The 23,335-nt window shown below is 34.0% G+C and overlaps 1 protein-coding gene across 5 annotated transcripts in view; it reads left to right on the forward strand.

The window, feature by feature from the left end:
* The window catches only part of LOC124301500 (complexin), a 228,180-nt gene extending 214,044 nt beyond the window's left edge, over positions 1-14,136 (forward strand). For all 5 annotated transcript variants that reach the window (XM_046756625.1, XM_046756627.1, XM_046756626.1 and 2 more), the window contains 2 exons: positions 10,977-11,109; positions 12,519-14,136. In XM_046756625.1, the coding sequence (XP_046612581.1) occupies positions 10,977-11,109; positions 12,519-12,592 (207 nt within the window). In that variant the 3' untranslated portion in view covers positions 12,593-14,136. The remainder of the gene's footprint in view (positions 1-10,976; positions 11,110-12,518) is intronic.
* Positions 14,137-23,335: the final 9,199 nt, after the last annotated feature.

Here is a 23,335-nt window from a genome sequence, read left to right on the forward strand (position 1 = left end):
CAGTGATGAATTATTTTCTAGTCTCTTCCATTTTCTTCTACTTAATTCCACGATCGATGAAAATGAACTTGAATAAGGACGAAAAGGAACGGCATAAATTAAAACGTGAAAAATAGAAAAGAATCAACGTATATTTTTATACGAGACGAAGACGAAGATGAGAAAGATGGGTCTAATTTAAAGGTCTAGTGACGTCACTTCATATCGGTCTATCCAATATCTGAAATGCAATATGCATACACGTAAAACCATCTTTCTAGGTATCTACGTACCAGATATCCAGCTAACGATTGAACGATCTAACGCGCATGCACTAAAATTCTTAAAACGAAAGCAATTGTTTTGTCAGGTTGACCAACCGCGATGTATGTTACCTAAAAAAACTTTGACAACTGTCCGTGGCAGCCGTGGTCAACTTCGGTCATTCTCCGATTAATAACTTTTACAAATAAGAACAATCGTAATCTTGCGATTCGATCTTCAAAAACAATACCAACGACCAAAATGTTTCATCTATCACAGATGCCGTTAATATTTTTCGCAGTGATCGATCAACATTGACAATTGCCGAGCAACGGATGTCAAAATTTTTGAGGTTATATACGTCGCGGCGACATGTCACCTCAACTTTCGGACAGTTGGTCAACATGAGAAAACGACTGCTTTTGCGCCAAAATTCAAGCGATTGCGCTCAATGCGGCGCAACGGCGTACCAATTTAACAGTAAGCCGAAAAGCTCCAACTTTGTACAATGTTATTATACGAGTACAGCTGGTACGAATACTTGTACATACGTATATGTAGGTACGTAATATGTACAACGGGGATCCAGAATCGCGGTAGTATATATTACAATACGTACGTACTACGTGGTCATTTATTTTAACGAAGAAAATCCCTAGCCCGAGGGAATTCAGTGAGCTTAAATCGTATTTTCTTATACTCTTGATTCATTATTATCGTAATTTTTTTTTTTTTTTTTTTCCCTCTGATCCGCGCAGACGCTATTAATAAACCTCTCGCCGAATTCCTCTGTCGTATCGCAGAGCGATCTGAATTATGGAAAACGAGCCAAAATTGGGATGAAAAAAAATTAGCTCAACAAAAGATACGATTTTTCGAAAAAACGGTGGCGTAAATTTGATCGTAGATTATACATGCACGGAGGACATTTTGAATACAGCAATTTGTCCATTTCTGTTTAACGAGCCAGAAACAGCTCAGCAAAAACTCACATCAATCAGCTAAAATTAATCCGGGTCAATTTCATTGGAGTATGCCGTGTACACATTCATATATTATACACATATTGGTATAATGCGCAATGGTTGGTATTCACTACGTACCTATACACACACAGGCAAAATATATACAACGATTACTCTGCAGTTTGGCTAATTATTCACGGATAACGTGCAGACATGTCGACAAATTTCCTACACACGCATTAGAACATACAAACTCCTGCCTAACCTAAAAACTAGGTCAAATATGTAACGATTTATTGGATACAAACCTTCTGAAATCGAACAGTTTCAAAATTACATATCATCTGGTCAATAATTCACCTAACGAATGTGTCAAATTAGATTTATATCGCAAGTTTTTTTTTTTTTTTTTTTTGAAAAAAAAACAACCGAAGTTGTGTATGTAGTGTTCAAAATGCATCTTCGGTTGCCTATCTGCTGGCGTTGTGCGCCAAGTTTTACGGAAAACGAGAACGAAACTCGCTGTTAAACAGGAAGAAAAAGAAAAAGAAGAAAAACAGGTGTTGGCATAAGATTGTATTTTTCATGAAAATTGTAATGCCCAGTTGCCAACCGGCAAGCCGGCCCTCCCGGTTAGAATTGGGCATTAAATCGTGGAATTAAGGGGTGGGTATAAAGAGGGCCGCGAATCAATTTGTACGGGTTTAATCCCTCGACGGTTGTTTGTTACGTGAATCTGGTTTCAGGTGGCTGGCTGTGTTGAGCCATAGACATATATATATATATATATATATATATATACACACACACAGATTCGTACATCGAGTTCTGGAACACCTTGTATATTAGGTTAACAGAACGTCGTTCTCGCACGACAGGCTCAAACTGTGGTAATCGTGATGTAGGATCGCTTAGCGTCCGTTGTCACGCGATTCATGATTACGCCCTTCTCTCTCAGCAGCGGCCCTTAGGCTCGATACGGGAACATATAACTCACGGATATACATCTCGGGATTCTAGAGGGATGAAGAGTGTAATTATTTTATCGCGGTATGCTAAAGTAAAAATAACCCCGCCTTATCTGTGGGGGCAAAAGTTATTCATTTGTTACTCGTTCATTAATTTCCGCATTTTTTCCCTCTCTTTCTCTCTGTATCTATCTTTCTCTCCCTCTCTCTCTTTCCACCGGAAGGGAGCCTCTTATTGTTCGAGAAAAACGAGAGATAAAATTTCCTCTGATTTTATTACATGTACCAACCTGGATATTTTTTCCATCCTCCCTGCCGCAACTCGTAATTCTTCTCTTTTTACATATATACATATATATATATATATGTATATGTTTTCGTTCTAATCTTCTTCTTCATCCTCTTATCATTATTATTAATATTATTATTATTATTATTGGTATACTTTGTACAAGATGAGTTTCGGTGGCTTCGGTCTCTTGTTTGAATATAACGAGCGATTCGACAAATTCGCAGCGTATATATCACGTAACGTCATTTGTCATGATCGGAGGATACATTATCTTGTACGAGAGCTTTTCTCGTGTCGTCATTTACCCTTCGCTGATCGTTGCGAGCTTACAAGACTAAATCGAAGACCCGATAAGCCGCGGGGAAGAAATATCGACAGACTCGATCCTCTCCCGGCGGAAATTTATACCCAACGTCACACTTTCAAAATAAACCACGTTTTCATCCTCCCGCGATACGAACGCCTCGAAACGAAAACCTGACAGGTTGCACGAACTTATCCGGGGTCTAACATCGGCGCAGTTTGTCGAAATCGATCAGCTGATCGCCGAGGCCGACGCCATGTTTGAACGATCCCCTGAACGTATTCACCTTTCAGCGGGCAAATATGCAAGCCTACATTTTCCGCGCCAGGTTGTACCTGCGCCGATGAATTCGGTCACGAATTTGCAACACTAGGTTTCGACTTGAGCTAGTTTTTACGTCAAGCTGCGATCGAGAAAATCCGTTTCGTGATTCCTGGCTGTAAAAGTAAGAATATAAATTTGGCGGGGAGGTTACGGCACGGATCCGTTGCTCCAGATTTGGATCACGCATCGCGGATCTTCTGCGCCCTGCTTCGTGCTCGACAGATTTGCCCTTACACACCTGACGAGGCTTCTAACGCAGGTAAGCTTGACCCACTTCGGCGAAGGAAAACGGGAAGAGGAACAAGATCGAAGAATCAAGAAACGGGATCCAAGAAAGAAGAAAGAAGAAAGAAGAAAGAAGACGAAACTTAACTGGGGTCAAATTGACTCTAGTAGGGAGTCCCTGCATTCAATATGGCGACTTCCTAATAGAGTCAGGCTGACTCCTTTTAAGACGTTCACCATTCGTCGATGAGATTACGTGCATGTGGATGTATTTAATGTGAAGGAAAAAAGAAAATTGATCTAGCGGATGTTATCCAATCATGTTCGCATTTTTGTGCAATATTGTGAAAATGTAACGATAAGAAATTCCGTACCAACAAAATCGTTTCTTTTTTATGTATACCTAAATCTGCGCGCGCCTCTTTTATGCGATTAATTTGGAACCAAGTTTGAACAAATGTTCATATATAAGATGATATTTTTTTACTTTCGTGGTATCGGTTTCAAAAATAAAAGATCACCTGACTTGACGGTGGAAGATATCAATGAAACTAGTAAAAAACTTGTCTAAGAATTAATCCGCCTGCGTTATTTCTTTCAGAATTTATTAAATACCGACGTTCTATGAACGATACATTTTTCACTTCAAAATTATATTTTCCAAGTTAATTTTTAAATCGAACGGCGAATGACGAATCGGTTGAACTGCATCGGTAAGTCGATTCAATTCGCGAGTTGTGCTACGCGTGGTGTACGCATGATAATATTTTTAATACCGAGTAAATTTTTTTTTCATCATTTATTTTTATTATTTTGCCTTCATCCTCTACGAAACGAAATTCTATACAGGTGGAATTTCTTCATACAACGAGTCGAGTTTTATTAATTAAACGTTGAGGCGAAGCGTGACGTCCTTGTATACGTTGAAATATAATTTTTCAAAGGAATTCGTCTGTTCAGCAAAATAAATTTAATACGTACAAGTACGTGGTATGTATTACAGCACTCTTTGAATTATACTCATACGTACATACATACAACATGTATAAATACACACACGCGTGCACACTTCAAATCGTATTCAACTCAGCTCGTAATTATACCAGGTGTACCGATAATTATTCAATAATTGGATTAGCTCTAATTTTTTTTTTTTTGTTTTTCTTTCGTTTTATCCCCGGTTTCTTTTTCGCCCTCGTTTTTGTTACGTAGAGGGAGACCGCGAGTACGTTCATTTCCGTTCACGTTTGAGAATCAGCGAAATTATACGCAAAATGATAAAAGACAGCTGGTTTAATAAATTCTTAATTTTTCCCCGGCAGGAAATCCAATTTACTACCCCCGGTTGTAAAGGTGTACGCCCCGTATATCGTACGGGTCCATTGTAATTATGGGCAAAGAAAAGAAAGGAGGAAAAAAATAACTACCATTGTTTCTCTCGAATGTGCGCAAAACTGTGGGAAAAGAATTGAAAAACGGAATACGTGGAGACACCCTTTGAAGTATAGCGATGCCAAAATTTTACTCGTTTTGTTTTTTTACCCTGTAATATTTGTACAATATTATTTACCAAAAGTTCACAAAATAGAAAATCCTCTTTTCTTCTTTATTCTTGACGGAATATTTTCGCACAAAGGTTAAATCATATCCGCATGTCGGTATATTTGAATAAATAATGCAGCGACGGAATATCTGGCGAATTAGCAGTGAAAACCAGCCTTCTCTTCATCCCTCTAGTCGTCAGCCTGGGCACTCCATCAATCACGTCACTCAACTCTGCAGTTGAATCACACCCCTATGCGTCCATTATACGTCGTAAATTATTATATAATTTTGTGCTCCCGGTTTAGGATTATCCTGCGCGCGACCCTCGGGCAACAATAATCGAGTCCCGCCGCCATTTTCAACCCTTCGAAACTTTCCACCCCGTAACTTATCCTTGTACGAACCCTCGTCAAAACCGAAAACGCCCCGTAAGTCGGGACAGAAATTGTCTTTTTTTTTTTTTTCCTCTTCTTTTCTTTTTTTGCCACTTTCGAACCGTCCAAGTGTGAATATCGTCTCGTTTTTCCTTTTCTTTTTCACTTACTCATCCCCGACATTCGATGTTTCGACACATTTTTTCATCCCTACTAAAATGTTCAACATTTAACGTATATTGTTAGTATTTTCTTTGCCTTATTCTTACTGCGATTATATTTAATTCTGTTCAATTGTCAATGCGATGATAATCGCAAATGTGTTATTACACTGGTGTGAAATGAATTAGAAATCGGATTGATAAATTCTCGCGTGACAATTCTCCCTTTGGTATTTTATAACCGCGGTAAAACGTGTTTGACTATAATAGTATAAGTATACGATACTCGTATACACACATATCAAGTTGAAATTCCATCCTATAACGATGAGGTATACATATAACACGTATAATCAAGTCGTTAAAAGTTCATAAATAACGATATAATCTGTTGAAAATCTGTTACACACTTTTAATTCTCGCCCTTCTTATTTGTTTATTTTCTTTCTCTCTTATTTGTCTTTTTTGTTTGTTTCACGCGTTTAACGTACAACTATATTTTTATTTGCTGAATTTTTTTCTTTTTCCACTTCTGTCTCCGTCCCTCTCTCTCTCTCTCTCTCTCTCTCTTTCTCTCTTTCTCTTGCTCGTGCTCTTTTCTTTTTCTTTTCCTCACTCTCCAACCGCGAATTACCATTAATAATACATTACCAACCGTATTTCCAATTTACTACAAATCGTCGCACGACAGGCACCGGCTTAATTTCTTGCCTCTATTAATCTAACTTCGTGTTTTACTTTCCTTAGTTTATTTTTCATTTCTCTCTCCACCGTGTTCTTTTGCACCCTCCGTTCCTAGTTTCAAATTTACATAAGAGGGTGCAATGTTTTATTTTTTTTCTCTCTTCGTCTTTTCTTCCTCAATTTACTCCGTTTCAAATCTCCATAAAAACGACGCTGATTTATTATGGTTCGTAATTTTCCGTCCCATGAATATTACATCGATCCAACATAGTATTTATTTTTCCACCTTTCTCTTTGATCCGTTCCCTCGCAGTGTATTTTACAATTAATTGTAATCACCCGTTACGTACCACTCGCGTTTTCAAATGATGGAAAAATCAAGCAGATAAAAGAATTGTTCTCTCCGAAATCGTGAGAAAAAAAAAAAAACCATATTGCAGGTACATCTATTTTCATACCACATATTGAAACGATAGATAATTTTTGCTATTCGCACGAAATGAAAGATTTGTTCAACCAATTATTCCAACGAACCGATTGTGCTTCCTTTTCTTTTCTGGGCTGCAAATTTTTTCCGCAAGACAAGCAAAGTTTCTCGACATAAAAATTGTCATCCGCATTGTCTCGATGCGTATATTGAAACTTCCCGCATCGTTGTTAACATTATCACATAATCATGATAATAATAATTATATCTAGCAGGAAACAATTACGCGACGTAGTTCCGTGCAAGGCGAGACGTCTCGAGGGAATGACATTTCCGTGTGTCTTTGTACATCCGAGTTTCCCGGAAGGGAAGTTGTGGATAAGTTTAACGATGAGAATTAATGCAACTCTCAGCAGCCGAGTCTGAGTGCACAAGACAGCAGGTGGTACATTATTATCCATTGTTTCACCTCGGCGTCAGATTCGTATTATATCACGTACCTACCTACTATCAGCCCAGTCATTTTATATGATTGTTGTAACGAAACGTAAGATGTAAGATGTGAGAGAAATTTCATTTGTTACAGGAACTAGAAAAATTGAGTAAAACAGGTGGTATCGTTTCTTCAGATTTTGGACAGTGGGTTTTTTTGTTTTTAATTTTTAAACGATACTTCAGATACGCTTGGTAGAAAAATTCTGAATAAAAAAAATTACGATTGCGTTTTTCGTCGTGTACTTTGATGATGAGGAGAAAAAAAAAACAATAATTATAAAGCCAATCCGAGACATCGACGTAGAATCTTTATCGAGATGTCGCGGAATGAGCCACGTGCTTATGCATACACGCGTTGATACGCTGAGATATGCATTTCCCCGAGTGAAATTGAAGAGATAGGCGACGACGTCGCGACGCCTCGAGTCTATTCTACGTTAATTCGCGTCTGCTGCATTCAGGCATACGGAGAAACAGCCAACACGAGGCTCGACAGAAAAGCAGGGAAACACTTTGGCACGCCGTGCAAACTCTATTAAAACCCAGTCAACCTCGGGCAAACTCCATGCACCGAATTCCCTGCGCTTGTATACCGCATTCCATGACAAATATGCGTATAATAACATTAAACACAAAATTGTTCGACGAAATTTACTAACGTAGTGGAAAAACCGTTTCTCTTACCGATAACAATTTTACTAAGATTCAAGTTTTACACTTCTGTTTTCACAATATTCCATGCGAAATTTCTCAAGATTAATTTACAAGACGATTTTTCCTCGGCTATTCAGCGGATCGTGAAAAATTTTTCATAAGTAAAATTCCGATCGACAAACTTATCCGTTACTGTACAGAGAGGTATGAAAAAAAAAAAAAAAAATAACATCGATCCCTTATTAATTGAAATTTCATCGTGTCTCATCAGTTCTTTTATACCATAAAAATTTGACCGAATCTCTTCTTAATTTCAAACTGAAATCGATCGAATACTGTTTAAACAATGATTTCTTTCGGCGATTAAATTTTGACAAATTGAATTCGGTGGGCGGGTTTGGCATGGAATGACCCGTACATGCGCACGCGCACAAAGCTCAAATGGTATTCTCTTTGTTTACTCTCCGTATAACGTCGAGCTTCTCCGGGTACCTGAAACAGCCTTTTCACCTGCAGCATCGGAGTGTGATATCGCAGAGCTCGCGCACAATACGCTAAATTTTTTTCTTTCATCCCCTAACGACCTCACCTACCCTTACCGACACTCGCAATTCGTATCTCGGAATTTAATTATCCCCACGTATGAGGATAGAATAATATTTTTTGGACGCGTACACAATACGCAACCGTTACGGTACCAGCAAAGTTTCTTCGTTTCAATAATTCCTCTTGCGTTTTTATTTTCTTCTGAATTCTTTTGTCTTTTCTTTTTTCATTATTCTTCATTTTGTTAATATTCTTACCTCCTTTCAATTCTCGCATTTCTCAACGGTATTGAAAGATTTTCCCCACCTGAACCTCCTTCAGAATTATACACGATACAGTTTTGTATTCTACGATATTTGAACAATTTTTGAATCGAGCGAATCGAGCTTTTGTACAGAATTCCATGAACCGCGAACCGTTTCCCGGACGGAGACAGATGATTAATTTTCATTGGGGGAAAGTGTGTGGCAAGTTTTCTTGAACGGAAAGAATCAGAGAAAAAGGGTTAAAAGGATTGCAATCGACATACACGAAAATCGGTGTCAGTTTGTAATTAGGATCGTTTTTATCGCCTTTTCGCTTTTTCGAATTCAAATAACTAATTAGCAATCTCCTTCAAGGCACAAATCTTTGTCTCGGATCACGGATCTAACATGGCGGGTGTAAAATTGAATGAAAAAAAAAAAAAACTGTAAAAATTCGACGATCCTAGCCGAAACTTGTTACCCGGGTGTTTTTTGGATCGCTGATCAGAAATCTGAAGTGGAAATTTATTCGTTTACTCTCGTGAAAAAGTGGGCCTGGTATTATTTCCTAACCTCGCAAGGCTACGGCAATGAAAATTTTCGACGTGACCGAATGGTTAAAGTTTTAAAAATAATAAAATTGAAAACAAGAACCACCCTATTGTATAAATACATTATAATTGGACGTTTGAAACGGCGCCGATTCGTAGGCTTTTCCGTATGTTATACATTATTATCCATACCTACCTACATAACATATAGCTCGAGGTTGAAATAATGGTGATAAAGTTTGCTCGTTGGATAGATTGGTTTTGGACGAGCGGAAGTGGGTTTACGACCTCGATGCAGACGATTATACATATATATATATACTCGTATATACGCGAGAACGAACAAACCCCACCGCACCGGAGTGAATACAGCCTATAAGCGAGAGCTGCGAGTGACGGTTTTAGCTCGGCGATAAACGGAATTGCGGGGCGAAAGTGAGTGGAAACGCACCTGCGAAAATACCCTCTACGGGCACGCGTGATACGAACGGTTATGCAGAAGCGGGGTGGGTGTTTTCAACCCTTGCCGAGTTCAAAACTACCGCCGTAACCCGGTGGCTTGACATTTTTATTACAACTGCTCGACACCCACGCGCGCGTCATTATCGCCCTGACGAATGCGGTGCGAAATTTTTCTATTTTTCTTTTTTTTTTTCTTCTCCCCCCGCCACCCCCCCATCCTCTGTATATCTCACCGTTTTGTTTGTTTATTTCGCGCGACTCCGTCAATTTAAACGGGCGACATTGTTCGTCAACGGGAATATTTTAACCACCGAGGAGAAATGAAATTTTTTAAACCACGACGAGAGGGACTCGACCCTAATTTTATCGCACGCACAAAATTATGCTACCGACGTTTTGATTGTTATTTTCACGGTTAGATGAAAAAATTAACATCCGGCGAAAATGAACGCCTCGCTCTGGCGAGGTATGAAAGTTTGATCTATTATTTATTTATTTATTGTTTGATTTTTTTTTTTTTTTTTTGTTTTTTATTTTGAGGATTTGAAGTCTGAATTTTTGCGGATTTGGGATATGGACCCAGGCTTGTAATATTATATTCGAAGATAATCAATTTGATTCGCACATTTTTTTTTTTTTTTTCTTTCTTCCATTTGAACCAGTCTTTTTGATTTCACAGTTGTTTTGCAAATTTGATACCAAATTTGGCGTGGGAAGCAAAAGTTCGATACAATTTACCCGAAAAGTGATATATGACTTATTGACCGTGCTCGCGATTATCAAATCCATGATTTTCGATGGTTAATTTCTTCGAATTGATATGAGTATATAATTTACAACGATTAGCAAACCAACATAATTCAGGTTAGCACCGAGTGCAATAATTAAATCGGCGGTCTGTCCGAAGCACCGGATGTTATAAACGGATATCAATAACCAACGAGCTTACGATGATCTGATCATCTCTACACCCGGTTTACCGAACGTCGAGAGTTTTCACTTTAGGCAGGCATGATAACTATGATTAATCGATGCAAATAGCCGATTATAATATAAATCGTTGCAAGAAAAGGGAATAAAAGTCGGTCGTTCTTGACGACGACAAAACTTTGGCGATGATCTCGAAAACGGTCGAGTGAAAAATCTGTAACTGACAGAACTTGGCAGCCGTATGAAAGATGTTTTTAAAGAGAAATTTAAAGTAAAATGTTTCTGCAATAGGTGCGTAAGATTGAGAGATTGAAAAAAATAAATGAACAAATGTACAAACTAAATGAAACATGACCGTTTATATGAAAAAAGCAACAAGGTGGAAAAGATATAAATTTGTTTGTCGGTAAATCGTGGGAAAATCGATTTGTTTCAGATCTTTTTTTTTTTTTTACAAACTAGAGAAAGTGATTTTCAAACGAGACGAATAATTTTCTTGTATCGCGAAGAAGATGGATAAAAAATGTAACCGCGTTTCGAAACGATAACTCAGGTCGGAATGTCGTTTACTTTTTTTTCAGTATAACATAAAGAAGCGGGAAGAAGTTCAGGAAATGATGCCGCAGGAAGAACCAAATCCTCTGATGCGTAAGAAAAAAACACCCGAGGAACTCGCGGCCGAGGCCGAAGCCGAGGATGAGGACGAGTTCACCAGTAAGCAATAAATTATTAACATATTACATCATTATCCTGGATGGGGGATTTGCGAAAATACCGAGAGAGAAACGTGTTTCTACGATTGAGAATATATTTTATATTTTATGCTTCGCGTTATATTTGGTAAAAAGGTAAATAAAAGATATAAAAATTGTAATGACCGAAATTATACTTCGGCTAAGAAATCAGTCAAATTTCTATTTCTGTAAATTATCGCCATTCCGCTTGAAATTTCGAGTGAAATTCGCATCCCGATTACCGAATCATTTTCCCTGACAGTGTGCAAACTCCTCACCGACACGATATCGGTATAATATATACGCCACATACGTATACGGGAGAATTAATTATTCCCGTGGAAATCCGTTTATGGGGTGCGAAATGGCAGATAATCTCCCGCATCGATTGAACGCGTCAATTATCTTGTGATCCAAGTGTAAACAGTTGGATAATTTGTTGTTGCGGCTTTGCCATTCGATCGGGAATAATGAATATATACTCAATGTACTTGAATATTGCGTATGGATGTGTAATTGTGAATTTATTTATGTCAGCTTTACGATACTGTAATCATTTTTATCTTCCTACGATTGAACGTATTTTGCACAAATTAAATCCGATATCTTTGTCAAAGGCTTCCTCATTATATTTAGACTTTAAGATGATATAAAATCGAGTTCGATTGTTCACGTCCGATTATAAACTGTATTGAATAATTTGATTTTCTAAACTTATTGTTTATTCGCATAGTATGTAAGCATGTTTTAATTAGTATATGGGGCATTCCACGTAAACGCGGCCAATGATTTTTCCTCACCATTTTCGATTTTTGGTGTAATTCTCCGATCACAGTGAAAAGTACTCTTGAATTTTTTCAGATTCTTTTTGACAACCGTTAATTTTTTTTTTTTTTTTTTTAATTTATAAAAAAAAATTCTCATAAATCTTATTCTCCATTTCGATAATTCTGACATCGCGTCGATTCACGACAAACACTTTCGTCTAACGCGAACATGTTTTACGTTTTTTGCCATGCGTGTTTTCCGTTCACAAAGTTTTCCGTTTCTACGACGATAAAGTGAATCTGCTGACGCGCATGCGCGGAGTACAGAAAATACCGGTTTTAACTCCGCCGCGCATGCGCCGTCGCGAACAAAATTAACATTACGTTACTATAACCTCAATTTCCCGCTTCGCGAAAAAACGCGTGACATACTCTTGTTATGTAAAGAACCGCGTGCAACAATATTCGTTTTCGGTTCACCCGCGACTCGTATTCCGTCCTGAAAAATCTCTAGTTCACCTCCTTGTTACACGATATACGATTATCTTCTTCGATTCTGTCTCCTTCTACTTACGTGTCGCGTTTTCTGCTAATTCTTTTCCCATCTTGTGCAATTTTTCAGAACTGAAGAACACGATAGAGACACAAGTTAACGAGCTCAAGACCCAATTTGAAAGCAAATGCAGTCTTCAATGAGTGTACTCCCTCTTCAGCGACCGCCATGAGTGACGAGACCAGGCCGACTATATTAAATGAGCAGTCGCCTGGATGAAACGTTGCTGAAAGAAAGAAAGAAAGAAAGAAAGAAAGAAGAAAGAAAACAGAATAAATTCACCACCACCACCACCACCACCAACATCATCATCATCATCATCATCATTATCGTCATCACCGTCGCAAACCTGATAATCGTACATCTGATTATCAATTATTTAATTTTCCCGTTACGGACAGAAAGAGAAACGATCGTAAAAAAAAAAAAAAGAGAAATAACGACAAGAACATGAATTGAATTTTTCACATATAGTTGAAAAGAAATTCAATCAATTGTCATTGATTAACTGTTCTTTGGTAACGTTTTGAAAATTAACCGCAAAAGACACACACACACACACACACACACACACGCACGCACGCACGCACGCACTCACACGATAATTTTTGTTCCAACTTTTTCTTTTTATTCATCTTTCGCGATTTTTTTTTTTCTTTTTTTTCTTTTTATTCTTTGTAAAACGGTGAAACGGTGAGAGATGATATAAATAATCGGGGCGATCGCTGACTGCACGTGTGTATGATAAATACATTATGTATTTGCACGATCTTAGCGTGTGTATGATATATGTATGTAATATCGTAACAGGGATGTGCGAGAAAGAAGGATTTCCACCCTGATTAATGAAAAACGTTAAGGAAGAAAATAGAGAAATACAATAAATGAATTTCGACGATATCTATACGCGTACACACACACACACGCGCCCGCATATATATATACATGCATATATACGTACATACGCATGCGTAATGGGTGAAAAATAGTAACAATAATGATGATAATGAATCGGTGATAATTATTATTGTTATTATCGTTATTGTTGTTATTTTTTCATCGGGCGTACAAACATACAGGAATAATAATCTACAAATGTATAGAGTTGTATGTACGGTCGTATACGTTGTATGCAAAGTGAATGCATCATGCCTATGTATATCAAATCACCGCATAGATTATATTACAACATGACGCGTTCACCAACATTCGATAAATGATAAATAGATGATCGGGGATCTTAGGCGATTGGGCGTGCGATGAAGAGGAATATTATATACATTATACACAAATGTATGTGTATATATACATGTAACGACCTTGATTATTGAACTGTAATTATATATAATTAAAGCCGCGTAAACGGAAGACGGAAGTGTGTTATAATAATAATAATAATAATAATAATAATAATAATAATATACGTATTATAAGTATTTCGGAGCTGTTGCGAAGATGAGGGATGGAAAAAAAAAAAATAAAAAATGAAACAAAGAAAGAAACAAATTAAAAGAACAGATGCGGCAAAAAACTATGAAATAATATTAAAACCAAAGACTGTATAAACAATGACAAAAAAAAAAAAAGAAAAGATAATGTAAGGGAAAAAAAAACACACACACACGCATTTCTGTATAGGCTCGGTCGATGTATATTGCATTGTAATATAAATTTTGTTGTTGTTGTTGTTATTATTATTATTATTATCCTTTACATACATCCACGCATTTGGCTGAGAAGGATTACCAATGAGAAACAAAAAACGACCGAGCGATGAGTGAGCAAAATTTTCGTTAATCGATCGAACTGTGAAATTATGAATTCCAACGATATAAATTGCTTATTCGTTGTTGTTATTATTGTTATTATTATTATTATTGCCACTCCAGTGTTACGTAATAAAAGAAACACGTAACCGTGCTACGTAATCACGTATAATAATAATAATGTGATAAACGTTATCGCGTAGTTTTGTATGACTTGTTACGCAGCAAAGAACAAAAAAAAAAAACTATTAGGACCAGAGAAAGAATAAAAAATCACAACACCCGCAATGTAAAAAAAAAAAAAAAAAAAAGGAAACAACAAAAAAACAAACCGACAAAGATAGATCGAAGGCAGAGAAGCAGAACAAAGACAGATACAAATTGACAAAAACACGCAATGTTGTGCGATAATTTGAAAAATCATTATCGTGTAAAATACACAGGTATATATTAGCAGTTTGTTCAACACGTTATTGCGCTAAGAAATAGTCAGGTTTTTGACGATGAAAAACGATTGTTAGAAAATCGAGTAAAAATCGTAGTAAATTTATTATTGATTTACTATTTTTTTTTTCTTACATGTATTTCTTCAAATTTTGCAATTCAATATATGGACAAAACTGATTGTTGCATACGTATATATATATATATATATATATATATATATATATATATATATATATATATACACATATATGCGTAAATATAACTATAAATATAAATATAAATATAAATATAGTCACCATATACAATGATAATTTATCACAGTATGCATAAGTTCGTGTAGAAAAGTTAGTTATAAATATATATTAAATCATATATATATATATACATAGTATAATGTATGCAGGAAAAATTGTAGCTGATTAATATTATTGTACCATTATAATAATAATAATAATAATAATAATGACAGTAATAATAATAATGAAATATAGATGTAATTAAAAAAAAAAACCCATAGATAGATAGATTCAAGCGACGGCTGTTTCAATAATAATAATAATAATAACAATAATGATAACGATATAAAAACAATTTACATTGAATTATAAATTATATCGTTGCAGTAATAATAATTTCGGTATAACAAACAGTAATTGTTTAGAAAAATTGCTAAAAGATCGCGGATAAGGAATAAAATAAAAATATGAGCACATGATAACAGAACGAATGAATGAATATGAATGAAAGAATGAAAAAATACATGAATGAGATAATGAAAAAATGAATGAATTACCGACCCGTCGAGTCGCGAATTTCCTCATCGATTAAAAAAGGTCACCAAAGAAGGGAGATGAAAAAAGATAATCGCGCATGCCTTATTTTTCGTGTATATATATTTAAAATTGTACGAAAACGTATTTATCAATTCCTTTATTGATAAAACAAGTAATTGTTTAACAAAGTCATTCGTTCTTTTGAAAAATGAAAATTAAACACACGATTACGTGTTACTTTTGAAATTTTGTTCCCTTGCGCTTGCGTATAATTTTAAAATTGACGTGAAACGAAAAGACAGCAATGTAAAAAAAAAAAACATCGATGAAACGAAAAGAAATAAATAACGATACCGTTAATAATAATCTGCTTTAATATACGAATATAGAATTGTGTGATATACGTAATATACGAAAAAAAAAAAAAAAGGGAAGCAGCAACAACAAAAAAGTAAATTTTACACGTTACGACAAGAAGGCAGAAACTATCACGATGAGAGGTCGAGTGTGTTTATTTGAATGAAATAATGATGACGTAGGTATAAATGTGAGCATAAATGTGTGTGTATATATGCATATAAATTTATACTCACATTAATATCGTTATGAACGTGAATATACGAATAATATAAATAATAAATACCTATCTATTTGACTGTACAATTGACTTAGAGAAAATTATAATGGTACTTACTGTAAGAAGAAGATAAAGAAAAAGAATAGAAAAGATAAAGAGAAAACAAAAAAAAAAAAACACTTACACAAGGTAAAATTAAATGAAACGAGTTATATACAGAATAATAAATTAAATTAACTTACTAGTAAACGTAAAAATAATAAAACAATTATACATTAACATTAACGATAAATATATAATATACCATACAAGGTGAATAAACGATATAACGGTATTTTGCTTATTAAACGATGACGATTTAGCGTGTAATATAAATATGGACGAAAAACAAATTGCAGAGAAGCAAAAATGGATCGAAGCAAAAATATCTGCAAGATGTGAAAATAAAATTTACCCAAGATTACTGCCGTTGGGCAGTTTTTGTTTTGTAATCGGAGGATGAAGATGATGATTGTATAGGATGAAGAGATGAAGAAGCATAATAAAAGGAAAAAAGAAAAGCGAAAAAAACGTAAAAAAAGAAAACAAAAAAAAAAAAAACATAATCGTAAATAGCAAATTGTATTTTTTTATTTGTCAAATTGTCTCTGTTGTAAAAAAAAAATTTTAATATTCGTCTCACTTATCACTGCTGTTTAAATATGTTATTGTTAAATAATAAATACAACGCGTGATTTGGAAAAATTAAAATGAGTAGTATATATATACAATTATACACGACTAATTGAAAACTAAAACGGAAACGGAAAATAACGATTAATCGCGTAATTTTCTATTTCTCGATACGAAGAAAGAGAAAATAATAATACCAAGACAAAATTTCAATCACGCTTTTGATAAAAATCTGTCTCACTGCTGCTTATGCCGCTTTAATGACGAATGTTACGTCGCGATCTTCATTATTTACTCTTAAATTCTTCGTAAACTCTCTCTTCGTCTCTAACTGTCATAACTTATACATATATGTGTATTTTTGTAACGTTATTAACAAAAGTGTTTACAAATACGTGGGAAGAATGTTGAAGCAGCGGGAATTTTATTGACATTGTTGGTTAGTTGTTACTTCTGATTTGTTTGGTCGGAGAAATAAACGATAAAAAAAAAAACAATAATAATTTGCCGTAATTTTTATTTAAACGCGAAATAATAATACAAACACTGCAGTGATAACGGCTGAAAAATTAATCTCTCATTACTAGCAATAAAATATATGACAAGTTGTAGCTCAGGTTGCTGGTAAGATTTAATTTTTTTCAAACCCAAGACTCTTGGGGGATGAGAAGAAGCAAAAAAAAAATAAATAAATAAAAAATGAAAGGAAAAACGGGAGTAAGGAAACAAAAAATTAAGGAACGAAGCGAATGATAATTTTTTCCACCGTGAGTCGATATTTCACTTTATCTTTATCTCATCTATCTCTGTCTATCTATTCGTCTTATATCTATGAATATATGTACGTATCTCATCGCCTCTAAATCTGTGCATTTTTCTCTTTCGTGTAATAAATGTCGTTAAATAAAAATAAATTGTAACGTCAAGTTACACGCAGTAAAAGAATGATGAATTTTCAAACAAAATGCTTTGCTATATGGCGAGTTAAAAGAAAAAAATACAAAAAAAAAAAAAAATTCAATTAGAAAAAAGAAGTGAATCTCAATTACGTACGTGGTCCAAAAAGCTCCAAGTAAAAAGAAATGATTAAACTTCCGAGCTTCTGAAATGAATTCACTTCTCGTTGTTGATACTAAATAAAAAAAAAAACATCTGCAACAATAAGAATAATGATAAAAAAAAAGTAAAAAAAAAAGAAAAGAAAGATGATAATTAAAAAATGATAATTGTCGATTGAATCGATATCTCTTAATAGGCCTTATAAAATTTTGTCACGTGTATCTATCTCGATGTTTTTTTTTGCATGCGTTTACAAACTATATCTATCTATCCGTCTATCTATCTGCCTGTCTGTTTGTCTGTCTGTCTGTCTGTCTGTCTGTCTGTAAATCGCAGTGTCTTGAATTATATATAATGTCGGTGGTGTAATTAATATAACAGATTATAACCTATGCATACTTATACATTACGTACAATATATTGTTATTTTGGCATCGTAGCTGATTTATCAACATTTGGCGAACAGCAGAAGTTGATTGATAATAATTATGTAATTGCGATTAACACGATAACAATGTGGAATGTAAAAATCGGGATGTAGAGAAATTGAAACACGATATTAAGAAAAATGATAAAAGGGAATATTCTGTTGTTGATAATTATTTTTATTCAACTCTTTTGTTTTCATCGCCGGATGTTTATTGTAATATATTTATCGCAGCGCCCTTTCTCTAAGCTCTCTAACACGTATATACATATGATACAATATATTCATCTTTATCTATCTATCTATCTATCTTTCCCTCTCACTCTCTTTCTCTTTCTCTCTCTCTCTATATGATCAATTTTCTCTATATAGTTAAATACTTAAGTACGCTATATACTGTGTGTGTTGATCGTCTGTCGATTATTTTTTTTTTTTTTTTGTCTTTACATACACAGATATATGGGTAAGATATAATCTAATTATACAAACATACACGCCAGTGCGTATATACGAAACGTTTTCAATCCTTACAAAATTGACGCGAATAAATATTGTTATTATATTATTTTTTTTTTTTTTTTTTTTTATTTTTGTTTTTCACTCAGTCAAACAACACGTAAACGATAAATGATGAAAAAAAAAAAAAAATTCACAGAAACATGGTGATGATGACGATGCGGTTAGACGAAAGAAATTATAAACGATGATAACAACCGGCTTGTAATGCATTATACCTGTATGTATCCACCTATAATGATGTAACGTAAATGATTTGAAACTTTTTATTCAACGATAAAGGAATTACGTCTAGTAAGATATGGAGAAGTGAATGAAAAGATATTTAACAAATAAATAAATAAATGAATAAATAACACGTATATTAAAAAAAAAATACATGTATGATATTATACTTCAAGTCAATTACTTAATTAAACCCGAATACATGATATATTATTAATATTCTAATTAAATTTTTCATTCTATCTTCTTTACATGCAATTCTTTCTTTCGCACGTAATTAGAAACGAATCTGGTGGGAGGAGAAAAAAAAAAAAAAAAGAACAGTGCACCGAGAATTATCTCAATTTTTCAATTAATTTTACCGTCGACAGCTAAGAAAGAACAGAGAAAAAAAAAATCAACTGTTTTATCGCTCCGTAATTTCACTCGAATTTCTTTTCTCACTTTTTCTTACTCTCAAGCAGTTTTATCCCTTACGTATACATAAAATTATACAACACGATCGCATACCTATAAACACAATTACTACGTACTATAGATGTAATAACGTATTTCGATGTTTCTATTATACTTGCATGTTATTATCTTAATTTATCTATCATCCTCTATGTACTATCCGTGTGCTAATATCTCTATATACATATACATATATATTTAGATTATAAAATGCTTATACGCAGTGTGTATGACAGACATAACATTTAGATGAAACGCTATACCGTTATTATTGTTGTTGTTGTTGTTGTTATTATTGTTATTATTATTATTAATACTATTATTATTGATAATAATCGTTCTAAGATCTTTTTCTTTTCGCATTTTCTCTCTCAAATTTTCCGTTCGGTGGAACGAATGGAGAAAAATAATTTTTGCGCAAGTCTCGAATTTCTTCGAATTCGATGGAAAAAAAAAAAAAAAAGAAACAAATTGTCGAATATGTTGAAAACTCCTCTTTTATTGTGTGCATAATACGCGTAATTTGCAATTTACTGTTGTTACAGATTGCAGAATTAAATGTTGCAATACGAACGTGAATATACGGGGTAAATGTAAATTGTTGTTACCTCTTACAATTATTGCTTGTAAATGTTAATCTCGTCGCGCTGTTGTTGTTTCTCGATATTCAAATATACGTAGGTATTTCACTGCTGCTTGAACGGTTCTCTACACGCATATATAGGGAATTCTACGTCAAATCGACCAGAGTAACTCGACACCATTTTGGATTTGGTCCGCGAGTTTTTATATTGTTGTTCCAACTCTAAGAAGCATTAAACATTTTTTTCAGATTTTTCTAACCCCCATGATCGCTTCAAATGATGATATTTTGAAAGTGATTGCGACATTTTTGATAATTGTGAAACACGTTACGTAATTTCTGTAGTCAAAACCAAAAATATACCAACCAAAATCAATGTGGGCAGGCAATATGGTAATTTTTTATACATTTTTCTAAGAAATGAATAATTTTTTTTGAATTCTCAGCGTTCAATATATCTTTTCTGATATAACAAGTACCTTGAAATTTTTATTCGGTATGCAAAAAAAATAATTCTACATTCTAAATAATTTCGTGATAATTGTTGTTTCGGGAAAGTTTTATTGAATACTGAAAATTAAAAAATAATTACTAACCGGGTAAGAGGTATTGATAAAATAAAAATTACCGTTTTGCCCGACCACTTTGATTTTGGTTAAGATATTTTTGGTTTTAGTTCAAGAATTCATGTAACTTTTTTCATAGTTTTCAAAAACAGCGCAATCGCTGTTAAAATATCGTCATTTGATAAGCTTTGGGTGTGTCACGAAGGGTAGGAAAAATCTGAAAAAAAAAGATCTCATGCCTTTTAGAGTCGAAACAACGATATAAAAAATCGTGGACCAAATCCAAGAGGGTGAGGATCGGAACTTGGTCAAATTGACGTGGAATTTCCCGTACATATGTATGTGAATGTGTTTTGTTACATTGAAAGGGTCCCGTTTATACATAGAGGATCTCTAAATTTTTAAAGAATAATCAATTATCGTTATGATTTGCAGAAATTTTTATGAAAAGATAAACCGATACATAATTTTCCAGATGAATTCCTCGAATGTATAAAATATGTGGGATGATTTTTCAATATTCCTTGTTACCCGTACGCTGGCTTTTTCTTAGACGGAATTTCGCTGAACCGTTTTCCGGAATTCAAAGCCATAAATTTTCGACGAACCCTCTTTTTCCATCAATATCGTCTTCTGCGCGGCTTTTGACTTATACTCTTCTACAATACTACATATTCACATGCAAAATCGCACGCTCCTACACGTCGTATATAAACTTACGTAGAATACAATCTTTTAAAGATCTTAAAACGCTGTTTGAAACGTAGAAAAGAAGGGATAAAATAAAGATTCGAAATCGGTGTCGAAAAAGTAACGGGATAAACGCAATAATAATTTTTATAGATCTGAAAATTGAGTGCAATAAAAAAAAAAAAAAAAAGTAAAGAAAAATAAACTTGACGGAGTTTCGAATTTCCTATTTCGCTTTCACCTTCACGATACATATCGTTGCTTTTCATTTCCAATCTGCGTGTAAGAAGTAAACAAAAGCAAACAAACAAAGTCACTGTATAATATCTACGTTATTCAAATTTCCTCCTTGCTTTATCTGCCGTTCTTCTCTTTTTTCAATTTGTCATCTGATTCTCTCAAACAAGTAATAATACATACATCACATAAACTGTAAACCTATTTCAATCTTTTTCCTTGCGCCACCCTAAGCCTGATAAAGAAATATGTATATACAGGTATATAACAATATTATACAATATATACATGTTATATATCTGTATTTAAAAAAAAAAAATAAATAAATAAATAAAATAAAAAGGGGCAACGTGGCAAGTGATATCAGAAAACTTACACGTGTATTATTATTGATATAATATACTGTAAGATACATATTATTATACAAAATCACGTAACACGTAATAATTATATTTACGATTAACTGATTGTTCGAATGAACTGTCGTTGTTTTCTTTAATCTTTTCTTTTTTCTTTTTTTTTTTTCATTCTTCTAAGATCAACAACCCTTCGTTGCTTTCGGCAATGTTCTACATTATTCTGTAACTTACGCATAATAATACAGGCATGAAAACATCAAGAAGAGATAAAAATGATACGCGTCGTGTAAATTTTCGTCGACGGATCTTTCGCTGGGTACAATAAATGATCGTTCTCGTTGTTGTTATTATTACTATTATTATTCCTATTATCATTATCATTATTATTATTATTATTATTATTATCGTTGTTGATGTTGTTGTTGTTATTGCTGTTGTTGTTGTTGTTGTTGTTGTTGTTGTTGCTGTTTGTACGAATCGAGGGAAAGAACGTGAAAGAAAAAAAAAAAAATAATAACTAAAAAAAAAAAACCATTCTCTCTTTCATTTACGCGTACAACGTGTAAATCGGTCTTCTTTAATATTTCTCTTCCGTCTGTTTTTAATTTAATTTTCCATATCTCCTGTAATCTGTGATTATTTTCATCAATGAATAATTATTAATCGGCGGCGATACGCGGCGAGTAATAAATAATATGCCAAAATGATGCTGTACGAGATTTCGAAAATTTATGAATGTAACGCGTATTGCGAATAAACCAAAAAAAAAAAAATCAAGCAAATTATACCGAATAGATCGAAACGATGCGGCAAAAAGGAAACGAGTCTAGCTTCGTGCCTTATGTAAGAACTGTCGAGGTACAAAAAAGAAAAAATAAAAATAAAAATTTATTAACAAATCTAAAACTAAAACTGAAACGAATAAGAGAAAACAAAACTCACGCTTTAAATAATTCACCCACTCGTTGAAGACGCTCGCGCTCTTTCTCGTCGCGCGAATTTTGTTACCTTTTTCACTCGCCCTGTACGAAAATGCTTGTTAAAGGAAATCGAAAAAGTGGAAAAAAAAAATAAATAAATCATGAAAAAACTTCATCGAGAGATTCGTCGGATGATGGGATTTTTTTTTTTTGGTTTTTTTTTTCAAATCCGCGTGAACAAATTGTTAAATCGCGTCGGAAAGTTGTTAAGAAAGGGGCGGGATAAAATTAGGAGGAAAAAGAAACGGAGGGAAAGAAAAAAGGAAAGAAAAAAAAGAAAGAAATAAAAATTAAGAAAACAACGACTTTGATATAGCGTAACGTGTATAGTATATGATAGTGTAACGTACTATATAATTCGCTAGTGTAGAACAAAATTTGAATAAAGAAAAAAAAGAGGAGAATTTTTTTTTTTTTTTTTAATTTATTTTTTAATTTTTATCTGTTTGTTTGTCTTTTTTTTTCACCTCCAAACAAATGCGACGAGTTACGATAAGAAATATTATATATCGCGTATAAGTTGTACAAGTTGAGAAAAAAAGCGCCGAACGTT

Source organism: Neodiprion virginianus, chromosome 3 (assembly GCF_021901495.1).
Source record: "Neodiprion virginianus isolate iyNeoVirg1 chromosome 3, iyNeoVirg1.1, whole genome shotgun sequence".
Taxonomy (NCBI): domain Eukaryota; kingdom Metazoa; phylum Arthropoda; class Insecta; order Hymenoptera; family Diprionidae; genus Neodiprion; species Neodiprion virginianus.